The following is a 19,132-nucleotide window of genomic DNA, read 5'->3' as shown; positions in this document are numbered from 1 at the left end:
TTGTTAGGTAAGTGCTAGTCCCTGAATGCAGATATACTACCCCAAAGCTGTGCTTTTACCAGCCCAGCTAATTCCAACTCTGTTGCTGCTTCCTTCAGCAAGATAAAGCTTTAACCAGCAAGAGAACAAGTCTGCCAGGAAAATTACATCTGCATTTGGGGGCTTTTGCTGACACAGCTATGTTGGTCACACCTCTGACCAAAAGAATTCTGTTGGCAAAAGCCCTTCCCCCAATCTGTACCCCCCAGTGTAAACATATGATGGAAAAGCAATTTATAATGCAGAGTTACCCTTCTTTCTCATTTGGGCTTCTCTTGGTCCAGGTGGTGCATTGATATCTCCAATCCCCTGGAAATATACATATTTCTTCACAGTTATCAAATTGGGTGCAAACTTCCAAACATCTTCTCTGTCATCAATAATGCAAACCATGGAATCCCCACATGGGAAGAGATTCCTAAAAGAAGAGTGGTTTGTTTACATTACCCAAAGACACTTTTGGATGAAACGCACAACTAATCAGAATATTAACTACCGTACGCATTATAGGCTACAGTAGGAGACAGAAATGACCAAGCAAGAGAATGTCACAAGGCATGAACTATTTTTGGAAAACTCAAGAAAGATGGATTGAAAAACTAAGGTAAATGTTGCAAGGTCACCTTGAGGTACATTTAGTGGTTTGATGACAGACAAAGCTAAGTTTAGACAAGATAAAGCTTAAAGAGGGGATAAGAACAGGCATATACATATTGATTAGAATGGTACCTATTAAGAACATTTTTTGACCTTATTTAGTATGGTTTTTTGATATTTTAGCCAAGCCATAAAATATAAAACCAGGTCCACTTTGGAATGTTTGCTTTTTGGTCTTGAACTACAGTTCTTGCTGAATTGTCCATCTGCAAGCATACCTAGTTAGCGCTATTTAGCAACCTAGTTTTTGAAGCCTTGGTAAGAAGTTTCTTTCCCTAACAAGTTGGCCATCTGTTAGAGGCTTTTTAAGACTTAAGAACTTAGACATTTTAAGATTAAATTGCATGCAAATACCCATAAGATTATGCCTTTAAATAAATGCACAATTTTATACATTTTAATAACTTGCTTGATATGCCTGATCTATATTATTTAGTCATTTAAATAGCAACATACAGAAAAGATATAAATTTGTTATTAACAATTTAGATATTCTTATGTTGCAAGTATCTTATTTTGGTGGGACTGGCTCTTTGAACCTTTCTTCATTTTCAGAATTCACCTGCGAGTCAACAGCATGAAGGCTAAATAAAAATGATTTGTTAAAAGATACGTTAGGAGTCTCAAACGTTAATTCATTTATCTATCATCTACCACAGTTCTTACTGGTTAGCATAGCAGTCATTTTTATGCATCTTAGTTTTACAAACAATTAAAATTATTCAAAGCAGTTGGACAATGTAAAAAATAGTAGTTAAATGCTTTTCCTTGTTACTTTCAGTACTTAGACATAGGAAGCCTCTAACTTTTAAGTAAACAGACTATTGCAGAGTGTTTCAATCCAGGTTTAACATACTTAATTCACTTCGGACCAAATAAATAATCTAAAAAAAATCTTGTTTTGTTTTAACCTCTTCTATTCTACCCAAATGCAAAATAATTTTGGAAAAAGAGGAAGAGGAACTTTTTGCATTTTTGCATGTGCTTAGATGCACACATGTGCACACAAATACACACATGCAAGCACACCCCTCACATGAATTAATTCCAAAGATATTAAAACTAAGTAAAAAGTCTTGGTATTTCTTTACAAAACACAAAATAATTAACTGTACTGAAAAATGCAAAAACATTACTATTGGAAAAGAATATTTGCCACCCTGAACCCTCACTTTCCTAGCAGTACTCATATAGCTATTATGAGCTCCAATAAAAAATTGGAAAGCTGGAAGATCATCTCATAAATCCATATTTAAGTGCTTAAGTCAGGGGTGGGCAAAATACAGCCTGTGGGCCAAATGTGGCCTGCCAGGCCATTCTATCTGGCCCACGGAGCCCCTAAAAAATTTAGAAAATTAATATCTGCCCTTGGCTGCCTGTCATGCGGCCCTCGATGGCTTGCCAAAACTCAGTAAGCGGTCCTCCGCCCAAAATAATTGCCCGCCCCTGGCTTAAGTGGTCTAATCTGCAAAGAACCTAAAGAAGTTGCTGAACATTCAGCATATCTGGGGAAAAGAGTCCTGCTTTTTAAGTAGCTAATCACAACTATACATGTCAAACTTTAGGTTTCTACCTTGGAAGTCTCAGTACAAATTTCTAAAACTACAAAAAATGTACTAGTTAGATAACACAGGATCATGAACAATAAGATAAAACAATCTGTGGCCTACAAATTATTGTAGGGAGTAAAGGTTTATAACTGTAAAAGTGACTGTAACGTCTTTATAAAAATGTATGTTCTGTGAGCACTACAAACTAAGTCTCAGTGGGCGTATCTACGTGAGACACTAAACGCACAGTACACAAATTCTGCTGCACATTAGTGCATCACAGCAAAAGTTGTGCTAATGTGCAGGAGAATTAGTCTACCGTGTATTAGTGTTACTTAAAGACCGTGAGCTGGCACTACTGCACAGTAGCACCAGTTACTGTGCATTGAGTTAGTACCTGTTATGACAGGTACTAAACTTAATGGACAGTGACAATGGCACAAAAGCATGTGTAGATGTGCCCACTGAAACATCAACTAGATTTGATCGCTGTAATAGCTGGCTAGCGCCCATCGGTTCTATTGTGAGGGTGTGAATAGCAAGGAATGAGTTCAGAAGGTTTAGATTCATACTCGAGAGATGTTCTTAGGTTTAATTTCTTCTCCTTTGTAACCATTATAGCACATTATAGCCACATACATACCTAAGATTCCCAGTCTTAGAAAATGGATCAATACATTCATCCCTTGACAATATCCGATGGGAAAAAAGTTTCTTTTCGGGATCCAAAAATCCTTTGGAAAGAAGAGAATAAAAAATTAGTGTTTCTTCAATTAGATATTTATTCCCTGTTAATATTCTATGTATTTTTTAAGTCACCCGTTTATTTTAACTTATGTAATACAGTGGTAATGCTTGTTACAATCATAAAGAAAGATATATTATTAATATGACTTGGTAAAATGATTTTTAAGAGGAAAAACAGCTGGTTAAATACTGGTCTCATTCAGTGTTATTTTTATCTTAAATATCCCACTATAATGCCTTTAACATAGTAGATACTTTTGAAGTTACAATGATTAAGTTGTGGTATCAATGAATGAGTTAGCTTGAAAGAAATGGATATAATAGGTGATTATATAAGTATATATATATATACACACACAGTTCTGGAAACTTACATTTATACCCCTACATTTGGTTCTTTAAAGCTAAACCCTGTCCTTAGCTCATTATGCAAAGGGACTGCAGAGAAGTCTCACAAGAGTCGGCAGTATGCTGCAATGCGTAAGCACATTGGGCACGTTAAATGGTAGTGTCAGCCAGAGCTCTTGCATTTGTAGGTTTTAAGTTGTACCTATAACACTATTTTAACACACTTGTACCAACAGCAAATATATCCTGGATTTCCTTAAAACTGGCAGGCATGTGTTCATGCTAACAGCATTCTAAGACTGAATGAAAAACTAAGCTAGCTTCGCTAATTTTAAGGCAAGGAAAAATGTCATCAGTTTGGCAAAGTGGCAGATTCATACATACACAGGCACACATGCATGTGTTATTATGCCTAACCTTTTTAACAATGAAGTTTAATCTTTTAATGAACAGAAGCTGTGGCTCTACAGCTGCTTTGAAAAGCAAAAAAGGTGTTTCATATACTCATCTGGATTTGACATTTTAGAGAACTGATCATATTCTCACTTGCTTTGAAATTAGCTTCAGCTTCTCACTATTGCAGATACTGCAGTCATTATTCATACATAAAAGATTTATATTTAAAAAGGTAGCCATGGTGTATTCTACAGCAAACGTTTCAGACTGACTATGGATTCTAGGGACCAAATCTAAGTTTCTATCAAGGGGCCTATTGGATTTTCAAAGGACATAACTCAGGAGTTTCTGGAAGTTCAGCTCGTTTAAGGTGCTTCAATTTGGGCATCCAAAAAAAAAAAAAAAAAAAAAATCTGAGGCATCCAGAAAAATATCATTTTTCATTTCTAAAGATTCAGGCCTAAATATGAAGTGTCATTGGAATAACTTAAAACCCATAAAAGCAAGAAAATTCCGAGTTAAGGACCGAGGTTCAACCTTAACTCACCCGACTATGCTTAAGAATTGCTGCAAACTCGTAGAATCATCCCCTGATGTGAGACCCTTGCAGTACCTAGGCATAATGAATTGAGAGAATTAGCTACAGAGAACCATTGCCAAACACTTAAAGATACTTTGACAAACTACATGTAAACTATCACGTTGCATTATTTCTGTATAACTGTCTCACTCCTGTATCCCCTACCCCCATACCACCTGCCCAGTATCTGGATGTATACACAAAGGCTCTCCACTCTAATCATTATATTCCTGCCCAATTTCTCACTGAAACCACAACCAACTAGAGTTTGATTAAAATTGGAAGGGGACAAAATTAAACAAAAGAAATATGGATGGCAATCAGGACTTCTGTATAAGAGAGACAAGTAATACAGAGTCACTTGCCAAAGTTCTGTTAAAACCCAATTCACTTGGGTAACTAACAGCAAGTAAAACATTATGGTCACAGCTTACTAAAGATGCAAAACTGCATCCATAGAAGTGAAAGCCCAGTTTGGGGCACAGAGGGGAGGAGGGAAATCAGGCCATGTTTGCATAGGTCCTGGCACAGGTTATGTTTATTGCACAATGGCTCAGTAAAATCTAACATGCCACACATTCTGCCAATTTACGGTGTGATAAAGTGGCAAACCAGCCACAAAGATGTTCCATGTTTGATGTGGAACAGCTTTGTAGCTGGTTTGTATTGTGCTTTAATTTGAAAGCCTGCATGGCATTGTTTAAATATCCTTGGTGCTTACACATGAATGTGGAGGCTGCTCCAACGTGCTGGAATTAATTGAGTCTGCTGGAGCATGTTCAAGTGTCCCCATTGCTGTTTAAGCATGGGGATGCAGATACATGAGACGCAGCAGCACTTTTAGAGTGGCTCTGAGAGCCTCTAATAATTAAAGTGCAACCCCCACAACCCCAGAGCAAGTGTAAAACTGCCCCTTGTGCACAGGAAGCCCAACTACTCCCCCTGCAATAAGGACATGTAAAGCTACACTGTGCAATCTGTTGCTGGGTTGACAGGTCCAGAACATGGGCAGTCTCTTAAATGCCTGGGTACCTTGGGGCTCCAACTTTGGGGACTCTTATGTGTCTGGACCTTGAAAAGGCCCTTTAACTGTTCGGGTGCACAGGGAGATCAGCTTCAAGGACCCAGTCCCAGATGCTGGACTTCCCATGAACCAGTAGTTGTGCAACTGGGGTCTGATTTATTTGGTTTTCAATGCCAGAAATCACACTCCATGCCACACACACACACACACACACTTCATCTGATATAACAGGAAACGCTCTTTTTGGAATCCAGGATAAAAATCTGTCATGTCCCAAAAACACAACTAAATTAATGTCTGCCAGGGCACAAGACAGAAACAATTTCAAGCTTTCACATGACCTATTACACCTCAATATTGAGTAGTCAAACAAAATTTCAGTGATGTTTGTCATTAAGTAATTGAACAATCCAGTTTTTGCTAGGAAACTTCTATTTGCTACTTTTCTAAAATGGTGAAAAGTGGAATGGTCAAAAATATAATCCAGCTGCTTACACGTTTCAGAGAAGTGGTGCACAGGTGAAAGAAAAGTATTTAGCTGACAAACCAAGATTCATTTGCTTTAGTAAAATGTTAATATCTTCTTAAATCTTTAAAAAGGAGAATAAGTTTTTTTTCTACTAGTCTTATGTGGTGAGATTTTTTTCTGTACAAAACACTTGAGACACCCAGTGGTTAAACCACATACTGTCAAATAAAATAGCAACTGATTCCAAAGGGATCACTGATTAAAAACACAGTTCTTTCTAGTACATTTATAGAAAAAAAATCTTTACATTAGTAAAGCAGAGATGTCATAGGCTCCTTTTGAGGATGCTATTAGGTGAAAGATAAGGACTCACTCATTCCCAGGCACTTGCCTTTCCCAACCCATCCCAGGTTCATCTCTGGGTAAGCTTATGCTCGTCCCTGCTGGCCCCCAATGTGAGGAGTTCAGTGCTTGCCCCACTCGCCTTTCCCCTCCTCTTATGCAAGGAGTTATATACTGACTCCTCTGTTCCTGCTCCAGGGCTGGAAGGTAAGCTTAAAGTCATCTCTGCCCTGCCGCTCTGAGGGAAACTAAGTGCTTGCTCCTCCCCTTTCCCCCACATCAAGAATGAAGTGCTGTAATAAAGTGGTGATTGAGCTGGGGTGCTGCTCAACTTACAGGAGTTATGGAGGGGTGTCAAGAGCCTAAAAAGGTTGAACACCACTGTTTTACAGTAAGACCTAGTTTTATGCTACAGAGTTTTGCTGGCAGAATTCTAGTTCTCCTGGCAAAACTTAGAATGCATTTATTTGCATTCAGAGCTTATCTGTAACAAAAGAGCCCTTCTTTCAGCAGTCAGTTAACTCTTCTCAGCAGAAGAAAAGTAAGTGGAGATAAACCCTGCATCCTCAGCTAGCTCCTGCAGTTCCTTCAGCACCTGGTGCCATCCTCCTGTGGCCAGGATGCACTCTGACAGGATAGGTGCTGCAAGAAGTGTCTCTGGGAGGAAGACAGCTGGATGCACATGCACTCTGGCAGCCTGGCATCATCAGTTGCTGTCTGTCTGCTGCCATAAGTTCTGGCAGCAGCACAAGTAAGTATAGGCAAGACCTAAAAATGGAAACTGGACATTTTCTCCTGGACAGCATGTCTAGGAGGATATTCAATTTTACTTTAAAAAGATGATAAATTAAAGTCTTGCACAGTGATATAAATAGCTTTGTTTGAATTATTTTGCTTTTAATAAGGAGTGAAACTGGGTAGGAAACTAGATTTTGAAGAAAAAAAAAAAAATCTCCCCATCTTGGATCTGGAACAAAAAGCCAAAAAATCTCATTCTCTCTTACAAACTGAAAACCACAAAGAAGTTTTGGATTGTGTCAAAAGCTTCATTCTGAAATCAAGTTAGGATTCCACTTCTGTTTACCTATTTTATAGCATCTGGCCATTTGGTAAACAGAACTGTTTTTCCTAAATAAGGTTAGTGTCCCTTTTTTTGTAAACAAATAGAAAACAGCTCTCCACACTTACTTCTCAGAAGTTTCTAGAAACCTCCTTATGGCTGCAAACAGACTTCTCATTCAACTGGGGACTGATTTTCCCAAGATTTGACTGGGATTATACATGGTGCTGCACCTACATATGTCAACATGTCACCCTTCCAACTGGCAATGCTGCTGCTTTGTTAACAGGTGGCCAGCAAGCACACGCAGCCTGACCTGCTTGTCTAGAATTAACTGCAATAACTGTACAGACATACAACAGGATATCCCAGGAAAAAAGTGTTAGTGCATTTTATTCAGCATATTTCAGAGGGACTTGAGGCAGGATAATGGATGTATATGTCTATATGATCCCAGGAAAAAAGGCTTTCTGCTAGGATAAATGCAACATAGGTTCATAACCTGTGATTTGAAGACAACTTACCAGACTCCACTCTTCTTCCAACAAGGTGATTTTACTAAACATTTATAAAAATCCCACAACTTAAATGATATTCACTTTGTTTTCACATTTCAGCCCATTCAATTTCTTCCCTTGCTATGGAACTTTTTCTCCTTCTTCCCTTTTATTAATTTTTTAATAACAAGTTAGAAATGACTAAAATAAGCATTTTAAACTCCAAACAATATCATTCTTGATGTTGGCAAAAGGAATAGAATACCAAGGATAAAATCACCACAAATTTTTCCCTCTCCTCTCAAAAGTTCTGACATTATAGTAATGGACACAGTGTAAAACAAGATAAAACACAAATTTTACTTGATGCAAATTAAGAACCTGCTACCAAGACTGAATTAAAAACAAGTGAGCTTGCTCAATTGATTTAAATGCTTACTTTCATTTTTTCCCAATAAATGTATTCAAAGCAAAATGGTATTTTTAAATATTAAATATGCATTTTAAAAATTGAAGACTCTTCTGATAGACATGAGCAAGTAAAAATAAAATGATGCCTGGGTTTACAAGCGCAGTCTACTCTTTTTAAGTAATGAAGTTCATGGCCTTCCCTACCCCATTCCCTTTTAGGACCCATTTCAAAGAAACAAACATTTGAAGAAATTGTAAACAAGCTGGAAAATGGGTGCTGGCACTGGATAATCATCAGATAGTGGCCTAAAACAAAAACAAAATAAAAAAAATCAGAAGTAAACTAATAAAAAGAAGGGCAAGTCACTAAGAACATATTGCAAGGACTTGCAGGGACAAAAACCAGGAAAAAAAAAAGGCACAATGACAATAAAATGACAACCCTTGTCTTATTGTTAACATATATGTCAGAGCAGCGGTTTTCAAATTGCATCCCACAGAACCCTGATGTTCTGTAACAGATCATCAGGGGTTCCACAAAGATACTGAGGATAGTGGCAGAGCAGGCCCTGAGACCATGTGCCACCATTGCCAGGGCGGGCTGCTTGGCTTTGCATCTGCTCTCACAGCCTGCAGACCCAGAATAGGGGTTCTGACACAGAAGTAATACAAAAGGGTTCTGTGACTTCAGGAAGTTTGAAAACCACTGCATCAGACAGATCAAGGAAATGGTGGGTACACTACTCAGTATTAACAGAAGATGCAAAGAAAACAGAGCTGCTTCCATCTTGGGGGAAGGAGAGGAAGAAGGGGAGAAAGAAGGCTAATAAATAGAAGCTACAGACAAAGAAAGAGAAGGGCTACAAAAAATAAGAAACAAGAACTCAGAGAACTTCTGACAAAAACAGAACGAATTTAAGGTAGCGGAGCCTAACAAAAAAAATTAATCCCAGGGTGCTGAAGGAACTAGTTTAAGAAATCTTTGAGCCACTGGAAATATTTGCAAAGTCATGGATGATAGGCAAGGTCCCAGGGGACTGGTTTCCAATCTCCCAGGACTTTGTCCATCTTTGGTAAAAAGTGCAAAGGAAGGGCAGGGGCAAGTAGGAAGATGGAGTTTTATAGACAAGTCAGCCTGACTTCAAAAACTTGGCAAGTTACTAGAGCAAAATATAAGAATATTCACTTTGTAACTACCAGGAAGAAAAAGAGATCCCAAGTAGCCAACATGAACTGAACAATTCATAGCAAACCAACTTCGTTTCTTTTCTCTGACATTCCTTTATTGCTGGATGAACAGAACACAATGGGCACAACATACTTTGACGTTAGTAAAGCTTCTGACACCAGCTATCCTGTATAACACTCTCTTAAATAAACTGAAGAAATGTGGGTGAAATTACCTTTGGGTAGGTACACAGTTTTGGCTGAATCACCACAAATAAAGAGTACTTATGAACAGATTGGTATTAGACTGACAAGAAGTTCCTAGACGTCAAGCTGCATAGGAGTCTGTTCTGGGTCTAGTGCTGTTCAACGCTTATTAATTACTTGGATGCAGAAAAAGGGGGCTTCATGGTCAAGTCTGCAGATGACAACACAGAGGATTTTGAAATACTTGAGGATAGAAGTAAAAAAAAAATCTTGATAAATTTGGAAACTGAACTCTGTCTCTCGCTAGCTATCTCTACATACATATAATGAAGTGCGTGTGGGTATGTTCGGATGTATGTTTGCTTATAACTCGAGAATGGCGGGTCCTATCTACTCCAAACCTTCCAAAAAAAAAAAAAAAAAAATTAAAAAAAATCACTGAATACCACCCAAATAAAATTATAGGCAGGTTATTTTTCACTTGACCCTTGTTGGGGCTTCCATTGACTGGGATTACTTTGCTTCTCAGATAACTAACTGGTACCACTCCATTTTGGATGCAGTGAATTCAATTCAGTTGTCATTATTATATTGATGCTTGTCTTTTTGCTACACGTGGAATATTAAATGTTAAATATGTTGCACTAAGTTCTTTGAAAATAAACAAACACTGCAACTACAAAAACAACAACCTGGGAGAAGCTAGTAGACAATAAAATTAAATTCAACAAACAAATGTAAGGCCTTCTATGTAAAGGAGAAAATGCAAACATACCAATACAGAATGAGGGGAATAACTGTCCAAAGCAGTAACATTGCCAAAAACAATCAGGGTGCTATGGTAGAGCATACATTTGAGACGACAATGCAACGCAATCACAAAAAAAGCAAGTACAGTTTTGGACTTCATTAACCAATATATTGAATGCAAGACATGACAGGTGATACTACCACTCCACTCAGCACTGGTTAAGCCTCTGCTGAAGTAGTATGTACAGTTTTGGTGTCTGCATTTTGAGAAGGCTGTAGAGAAACTGGAGAAGATCCAGAGGCAAGTAACAAAGATGAAAGGGCTTGGGTCAGCCAAGTGACCTTCAGGGTTCCTTCCAAGCCTATGATCCAGTTCTGACCTGGGGCTGGGAGATTCCTGGTAGGAAAAGAAAGGATGCTCAAGCTGCCTAACTTAGAGATGCTCCTTATCTCACAGAGCTGGAGAAAACCAAGGCACCTGGATTGTGGAGAAAAATCCTATTCGAGGACAGCTTCCAAAAGGGTCAGAATTAAGGACTCTGCTTCCAAGAGTGCAGAGTCAGCTGGAGTAGTTTATTAAACTCAACCCCCAGGAGGGATTGAGAAAGACAATGTTATATTAAATCCTCTGGACTTGGCCTAAACTGAAACATTGCAGGGAGAAGAAAAGCAGGGTGCCTGTAACTTCCTCTACTAAGATCGACTTCTCTTTAGGAAAGGGACTTCAGTGAAAGGGACTTCTCTTTAGGAAAGGGAGGGGAGAAGGGAAACTGTAGAGCCAAATCACAATTTAGTATTTCTTACAAACTAGAAAGCCTTAAACATGAAAGTTACCACACGAGAAAACAATCATTTTGTTAAAAATGTGCAACTAGGCTGTAGTCAGCGAGAAGCACCAACAACATAGGAGTAGTCGGTGAAGTCTCTGAGAGGAGCTTGCTTATTTTATCCAGTCTGTTAGCATACCCACTGCTGTCGTATTTAGATGACTTGTGTGACTTTACTGTGGATAAAGTGAAGTCTTTATGGGAAATCAAGACCACATGGCAGAAGATGAAAAAGCAAGTAATTATAGCAGATGCTTCCCAGTAACACACTCCTGTGCAATGAGAATATCTATGTACTAGTAACACACTCTTGTGCAATGAGAATATCCATGTAGTATGAAGCATGGGAAGAATGGAAAGACATACTGGCAGTCTAAACTAAGCCATGAGAAGGGTCAGTCCATTGAACCAATCAGCAATAAAACACTGGTGCATTTCTACTGGTGTTGTCTCTAAACATTTCTCTAATTTAAACTGTAAAGAAGTTATACAATATTAGTAACATTTTATGTTTAACATTTGGAACAAGTCAGTGCCATGTATATTTGTGACCAGATGCATTTGAAGGTGTGGACTTATCTGAAAAGCTCCTATGCCCTGTACTTTGCATTTCTAGGTAAATCATGCTAATTTTTGTTCTGCTTTGAGTGAACAGCCAAGTATACTTTATATTATTTAAAATCTATTGCCAATGCAATTTAACTACAAGAAGCATTCTAGCTTCCAATTCAAATTAATTCCTTCCAAGGCCAGAAATCCAGATATTGTACACAAAAGACTTATTGCCCTAATCTGAATATTTACCTAAACCACAGATAAGACAGTAATGTTAGAAACATTTGCTCATTCTCCAGCTCCATCCGTCCATCCCCTTTTAATTATAATTATTCCATCCTTTTTCATTACGACAGGAAGCAGGCACTTGCAACACAAGCAAGCTGACCAAATAAAACGGAACATCTGGACTGCCTAAAGAGGGTTTTTTTGTTTTTTTGTTGTTTTTTTTTTTTATTTTTTTAAGTCAAGCTGCTACGCACCAAGGCCTTTAGAAACTTCAGTACACAAACTGTTGAAAAAAGGCAAGTCTTCTACCATATTCTAGGCCGCATATTGCCACTTAAAAAATCTCTTCTGCATTCAGTGAGCATTGCCTTTCCCGAACACTCTAAATGACTACTGCACAATACCTTTTCCATTCTAATATTGCTCATTCAACATAGCATGCGACATATCAGTTGTCATCACTTGCATTTGCTGGAACACACTGAAATCACTCCCATCTCCAATGTCTGGTCTCCATGATTCCTCCATGTTTGTGATAACTTTCTGGGAGAGAGGCTGTAATGGGAGCATTCTTAGCAAAGTCTCTCTCTATGATTCTTTAAAGGGAGTCTCCAACACAGAACTCCCTGTTCTTGGGGGCTCCACAAGAGCAGGAGAATTGGCAGGTATTGAGGTATCACAAAGATACTTCAAAACTGAGAGCAGGAGGAAACCAAGAAGTTCAGGCATACAGTCAGTCCAACATCAAGCAAGCAAAAAAAACAAAAAAAAAACCAAAAACCCCCACATGCTTCAAATTATTGATCCCTTTTCTATTTTCACTGTTTAAATTATCCAAAGGCAACACAATTACAAATTGAGCCCTACTCCATTCTGTAATTTAGGAAAGCAGGAACAATGATATTTTGCAGATCAGTCCAAGATACATCTTCCAAAAAAAAAATTCTTAGCAGAACTCAAATATTTTTTAAAGGTTATTTTCTCCCCCTCCCCCCTTTCCTTTAGTCTAAGATATTTGTTGTAGCTTTCTCCAAATTAGATGCATTTGCCTTACTGAAAAGATGGATTTTAGTATTTCTTGGAAAATTAGCAAGAGGAGAATGCTAAGAGGAAACAGCTTAAGTACACACCTAGGGGACTACTTTTAGATATCACTTGTCCTGACTGCACCTATTGCCTCAGTCGGAAGCAATAGCTGGAAGATGTGGAAGGGCAGGAACTGACTTCTGAGGGAGATGAGGAAAGATACCCATCAAGCAAGAAACTATACACAGAAGATGTTTGCAAGAGATCGGGAACAAAGATGTAGAAACCTAAAGGGTAAGCGTTAAATTCTTCATCCAGATTAACATTCCCAGTCTCCTCTTGCATTCCCAAACTAGGTACTACCCCCACTGTTTAAGTCTTTCCACTATAACCCATTTCTTTAAACAATGCTGCCATCAAGTGTTCAACGTGTGCATTGACTAGGCTTATTTTCACAATCCTGCAATTTTGTAATTGTGGTTTCTATGCATTTATCTGAAGCTCAAATTTCCTCATTATTCCAATGCAGGATATTGAAATGGTATGACACATGATGTCCGATTAGTTTTTATCATCAAATGTAACCTGCAGAAGAACCAAATCTCAAGTCATAATTCTACTCTCCACTTGGGGCAGGGGATGCTTTCTGTTAACCAACAATTTGTTCTGTATTATGAATATATATTATTTATCAAGTAATCTGGCAGTGACATCCATTAGCTTTAAATGGAGCTTGGTATATCTGCCACCTAAACAATGCTGAATGGTACAGAATTGACAGGAATACACTTCATGGTTCTACCAAAGTAGATTAGATACATCTACCCCTTCTCTTAAGTAAGTGAATAATGCCCCTCTAGCCCTTCTCTCCAGGAAGAAAATAATTTTATTCTTTGAACTAAGCCCATTTCACATTAAAAGGAATCTCTTGCAGTTTTTAAAAATGTGTCAAATTGTATTTTCTGTTCCTTACTTAACTTTATCATCAACATTCTCTATAACCCCCTACTTTGGAGGCTTCCTCTCTTGCCAAGAAAAGTTTATTGCTGTTGTTGTTGTTACTATTTTGATATCTCAAATGGTGCTTGGAAGCCCTATTCAAGAAGCTAGGACACCAGCTTGTCTTGTCAGTGGCTAAGCACCTTGGGTACTTTTTTATTGCATCTTATCATTTAAGTAAAAGCTAAGAAATGGGCTAGAATGACGCAAAGCCAGCATAAATCAAATTCTACTCACAATACTTATTAGACACAGAATCTATGCCTTTTTCCTCTCCTAAATTATCTTGAGGCCACAAATTATTAATTTACTGCCAAGTTAGTTGCCAATTACTTGATCATAATTTATGTTGACTGTATTTTTAAAAGCAATATTTGAAACTAGTATTCAGGAATGAAAAATAAATTTAATAAAATTAAATCTGGTCACATTGCCCTAATATGAAAACATCTAGTTTTAAGTATGTTTTGTTGGGGGGAAAAACAATATCAATTGTAAAAGAAGAGGTAAACTGAAGCATTTTAGAACAAGTTTACATGAACTGGTCAGAGTCAAGAATAGGATGTTTCCAGCTGGATAGAACAAGATGCGATCTCTCACACCCTAACTCTTCCATTTACATGTTTGCTGACTGGCTTTTTTGCACGCATATCAGCCTCTGGCTTCTTTACTATTCATTCCATCCAGGAAGAGCACACACCAATTGCAGATGCTTCCTCAGCCTGACAAAGGATATTTATACCCAAAAGCTTTCTAAAAAAGAATTTTTCCAACTATTTGAGTTGGTCTAATAAAATATCAGATTTACCAAAACAACCTTGTCTGTCTATGTCCTTAGACCAACAAAGCTACAACCTATACCCCTGGTATCATTGGCGACATGTAGGGAGTGCACCTGGGTGCACGTGCACCCCCTGAGATTGGCCGTGCACCTCCTGGAAGCACCAGCCATGAAACCAGAAGTGCACTTCCAGTTTCGCCAATGGCTCAGCAATCGGTCGCTGAGGATCCCTCCCCCATTGGTGATCTGGTGCCCCCCCCCAGACTCAAGAGACACCAATCACCCACGCCTGTTATTAAACTATATTAAATCTAGAAGAAGTGAACTCCAGCTCCAAGAGGCTTTACACCACACAAACCCCATACCCACAACCACACCCTGCCCACACATGCATACACCCACACTTTCCAACATACCTTACACCCCCCCTCACATAGCCATGCCTCACAAACCCTACACACACGCATCCACATATACCCTACCATACACACACCCACCCACCCACCTTCCATATACATGCCATACAAGAGTACAACTATTTGTATGCAATCACCTCTACATATACTATGCAAACATACATAAATCAGGACAAAAATATTTTTTGAAATAAAATTAAAGTGTGTTATAGTAGATGTTTGACTTTTAGTATATGATTTGGTTTTTTTCTGGTTCCAAGATGGCAGTCCCCAAAAGGAGTATTTCTTGGGGCAAGGGGAGGGCCTTCCAGTGGCAAATCTCAGGGGAAGAACTTCTGGTCCCAAGATGGTGACTAAGGAGCAGGTCACCTGTCAAGGGGCAAGGCTACCCTTGCAGCCCTCGACAGCTCACCAAAACTCATTAAGCAGCTCTCCAGCTGAAATAATTGCCCAGCCCCAATCTAGAGCATACTGCTTACCTGCAATAGTGTGTGCATAAAGTCTACTACCAAATGTAAAAACGTGCAATTCATACAGTTTGGCAATCTTTTCTAGGAATTCCTTGCAATGAGGACGCAAACGGGTATGCAGCATAGGCTCTCCTCGGCCTAACTGGAAATGGAATATTCCCTAGAAAAGAACAAATAGTTAGTAAATAAAGAAGTCATATTTTGTACTCAAAATATGCCCAAAACACCTCTCTGTCTCTATTCTGTTCATGGCTCTGACTTCAGTCTGACAATTTTTTAGTTAGAAAAAAATTCAAAGAATGTTATAGCGACATGCGACCTTTTTTTTTTTTCTTTCCATAAGATCACAGGAAAATAGGGCTGGAAAAGACCTCAAAGTCATCTAGTCCAAGCCCCTGCTCAAAGTCAGGAACATCCTTGACAAAACCAAATCTCAGCCAAGTGTCTGTCTAACTTGCTCTTGAAAATTTCTAAGAATAGAGATTCCACAACTTCTCTAGGTAACCTGTTCCAATGCTTGGCCACCCCCATAATGAGAAAGTTCTTCTTAATCTGCCAACCTAAACTACTTCTGCTGCAGCTTGAGGCTATTGCTCCTAGTCCTGTCCATTACAGCCACAGAGAAAAAGCCTATCTCCATCCCCTTTGTAACCACTTCTCAGTTATTTGAAGACTGTTACCAAATCTTCCCCAAGTCTCTTCTACAGACTAAATAACCTGAGTTCGTTCAGCTTTTCTTCATAAATCATGCTTCCCAAGCATCTATAATTTTTTTTTGTTGCTCTCTGCTGGACTCTTTTCAATCCATTCACTTCTTTCTCGAAACATGGGGCCCAAAACCGAACTCATTTCTCCAGTGGAGACCTCATCAGTACCGAATAAAGTAAATCACTTCCTTCGATTTACAGGAGACACTCTTGTTAAATGTAAACTGAAGAAACTGCTGGATTTTTTATTTTTTGTCACCTAACATCTATGAATATGATCAATTTCTTTAACTTTGCCCTGTCTTTTCCAGAAATACCATGCAACTTGCTTAACACTTTAATCCTTTCTTTCTTGCAAGTAAGGATTGACTTGCTTTTTTCAGGTGCTAGTAGGAAAAGTTGCTTTGCAGAGAAGCTACTAAGCTTCTGCAGTAATGGAAATTATCGACCTGTGTTAATATTGTGTAACAGAAGACTTAGTTCACATTGTCCACGTGTCTGGCTTGATTACTGGTATATGATTTTACTTGCTAAGAATGAAGGCCTACACTTGGGACACAATAATTGCATGCCCAAATGTTAACTTATTTTATGTTAAATTGAAGACTTTTTTAGCCTAAAGCTGTAAACTTAAAAATACATAGAATTTTTCTGTTGTGAAAACCTGTGTTTTAAAGCAACTAAAACAGGGAATGGAATATAGACGTGTACAAATGATAGAAATGTTCTAATATATTCAACTTAAATAACAAATGTGTTTAAATAATTAAATGTTTTAAATATACTTTTTATTTTGATAGCGTCCTTCATTTCTTTGAATTCTTCACTTCTTTTCATCAATACTTTCATCACAGTGTATATATTCACAAACCTGATTCAAAAAAGTTTTAAGCCAAATTTCAAGCAAAAGTAATTGCAAAAAACTTAACAGCAAAAAAATATTTACCTTATTAGACATCTGCTGACAATGCTGTTCTGTAGTATGAATTAATGTCTGGTCCAAATCTACCATCAGTACAAGTTTTCGGTTCCGGTGTAGTCGCTGCTGATCTTCCCTTCCGAGTTGTTCAGCTTGCTATAAGAAAAGATTTACAGATCAAATTTACTTTGAAATAAGTCACTAATTTAGGTTTATTTCAAATTTCAAAACTAATTGAAAGTGTTGATTCTAACCAATTTGTGGGGAGGGAATAGGACCACTAAGCCTCTATTTTAGTATCTTTGCCAACCATTTTTCAGTTAAAAATTCATAGCTCATAGAACTAAATGTTTCACAGGTTTTCTAAAAGCAGCTAAGAATAATACACACTAACCACAAGTCATGAGGCCAAGATCTAGAAAAGAAACTAGGAATGTTGATAAACTTGAAACATGTGAAATGGACCCAATATTTCAGAAGTTCCTCAGTTGTCCACCCAAAAACTGAAGCACATGATTACTGGTCAGTTCTCGAAAAAGAAATAGCTACTAAATTCAGTATACAATCTACTAACTGTAGAAATTGAAAATACAAAATAATACTGGCTAGATTACAACACTAAACTGAAAATATTAACAAGAAGAATCAACACAATTGCAAATGGAATCGACTCTCTAGAAAGACATGTTTGTTTGTACAGCTACTTTTTGTACTCTTGATCCAGAAAGAGTAATTAAATAGTCTGTGTTTATTTCAAACAACTTAGTTGCTCAAAAGGTTTATTTCAATAATCATGCCTCGCAAGGACTTGGAAGAGAGAGGTCTGTCATAGACTACAATATTACTAAAGAAATAGCAGGTCATTTCTATCATCTTCTACACTGTTCTATGAAAAGAAACTGGGTTTCAAAAAGATGTTTCTGTCTTTTGAGTATATTTTAGGGGGCAAGAGTTATACTGTCACAAACTTGTTATTTCTGAAGGAGACAGAAAACCAGAAAGGGTTCATTAGATTTTGAGGTTATAACTAGGGATCCTCGTTTTCTTCGATTTAAAAAGATCCCCAATTTTCAGCTCCAATCCACATTTTTTCATGATTTAAATGAAACACCACTAATATATCGATGTGGATATAGCGGAGTTTCATTTGAATTCCAAAAAATGTGGATTTGGGGTTACTTTTTTAAAACTGAAAATTGTAGATTTATTTATTTTTTTTTTTTTCCAATCGGAGAAAACCAGGATCCCTGGTTATAACCACAAAAACATCTCACCACTTCAGCAAGTAGCAATGCTGTACAGCAGGTTCCAAGGGAATTGGTAAGATGTACCAATATCAACAGTGTTATGGGAAAAAACCACAAACCTTAATTATTCAATACATGGCTAATTAAAGAACGACATGTCTTAGTTTACTCTCACAACGTAAGGCCAAATATTTTATATTAAACATATACAATTTGAGGGAAAAGACTTAATTTAGAAAAGATAACCATGAAACTATACCAAGCACATGACTGAAGAAGTGCGATTGAACTTGCCTCAGAGCTAACCATCAGTTCCGGGACACTATGAACCATAGACACAGTTGCTGTGGACAGTGGCACATTCTGTTTTCCATTCTTGCTTGGTAACCTAATCAGGCAGGAAAATGTCATAAGTTTTAGCAGAGTATTTTAATGCTAATGGTTTCCATCAATGAAAGCCATACATCGTTAAAAACTGCAAAATCAAACTAGTCACTGTCAAATAAAATCAATTTCATTTTAATTTACAATTCAGTAGAATATTTTTCTGTCATAACCTCTTTACTGGAAGTTTGAGAACAAAACTGATCAGAGAACCCAAGCAGCTTACTATGAAAATCATGTAAGTATAACTTTTTGCTGTAATTTGTTCTGACAGTTTCCTGAACAACGACATACACAAGATCAAGGTAAAAGACTAGGTATTAGTCAGC

At 37.8% G+C, this 19,132-nt stretch overlaps 1 protein-coding gene across 1 annotated transcript in view; it reads right to left on the bottom strand.

Moving 5' to 3' along the window:
- The window catches only part of CTDP1 (CTD phosphatase subunit 1), a 187,743-nt gene that overhangs the window by 151,381 nt on the left and 17,230 nt on the right, over positions 1 to 19,132 (bottom strand). Inside the window, exons 3-7 of the mRNA XM_014606698.3 lie at positions 18,714 to 18,807; positions 17,200 to 17,328; positions 15,556 to 15,706; positions 2,890 to 2,980; positions 291 to 457 (exon numbers count right to left, since the gene is read on the bottom strand). Coding sequence (XP_014462184.2) covers positions 291 to 457; positions 2,890 to 2,980; positions 15,556 to 15,706; positions 17,200 to 17,328; positions 18,714 to 18,807 — 632 coding nt within the window. The remainder of the gene's footprint in view (positions 1 to 290; positions 458 to 2,889; positions 2,981 to 15,555; positions 15,707 to 17,199; positions 17,329 to 18,713; positions 18,808 to 19,132) is intronic.

This window comes from Alligator mississippiensis, chromosome 3 (genome assembly GCF_030867095.1).
Source record: "Alligator mississippiensis isolate rAllMis1 chromosome 3, rAllMis1, whole genome shotgun sequence".
In the NCBI taxonomy this organism is placed as follows: Eukaryota; Metazoa; Chordata; order Crocodylia; family Alligatoridae; genus Alligator; species Alligator mississippiensis.
This window is presented reverse-complemented; position numbering and strand designations above follow the sequence as displayed.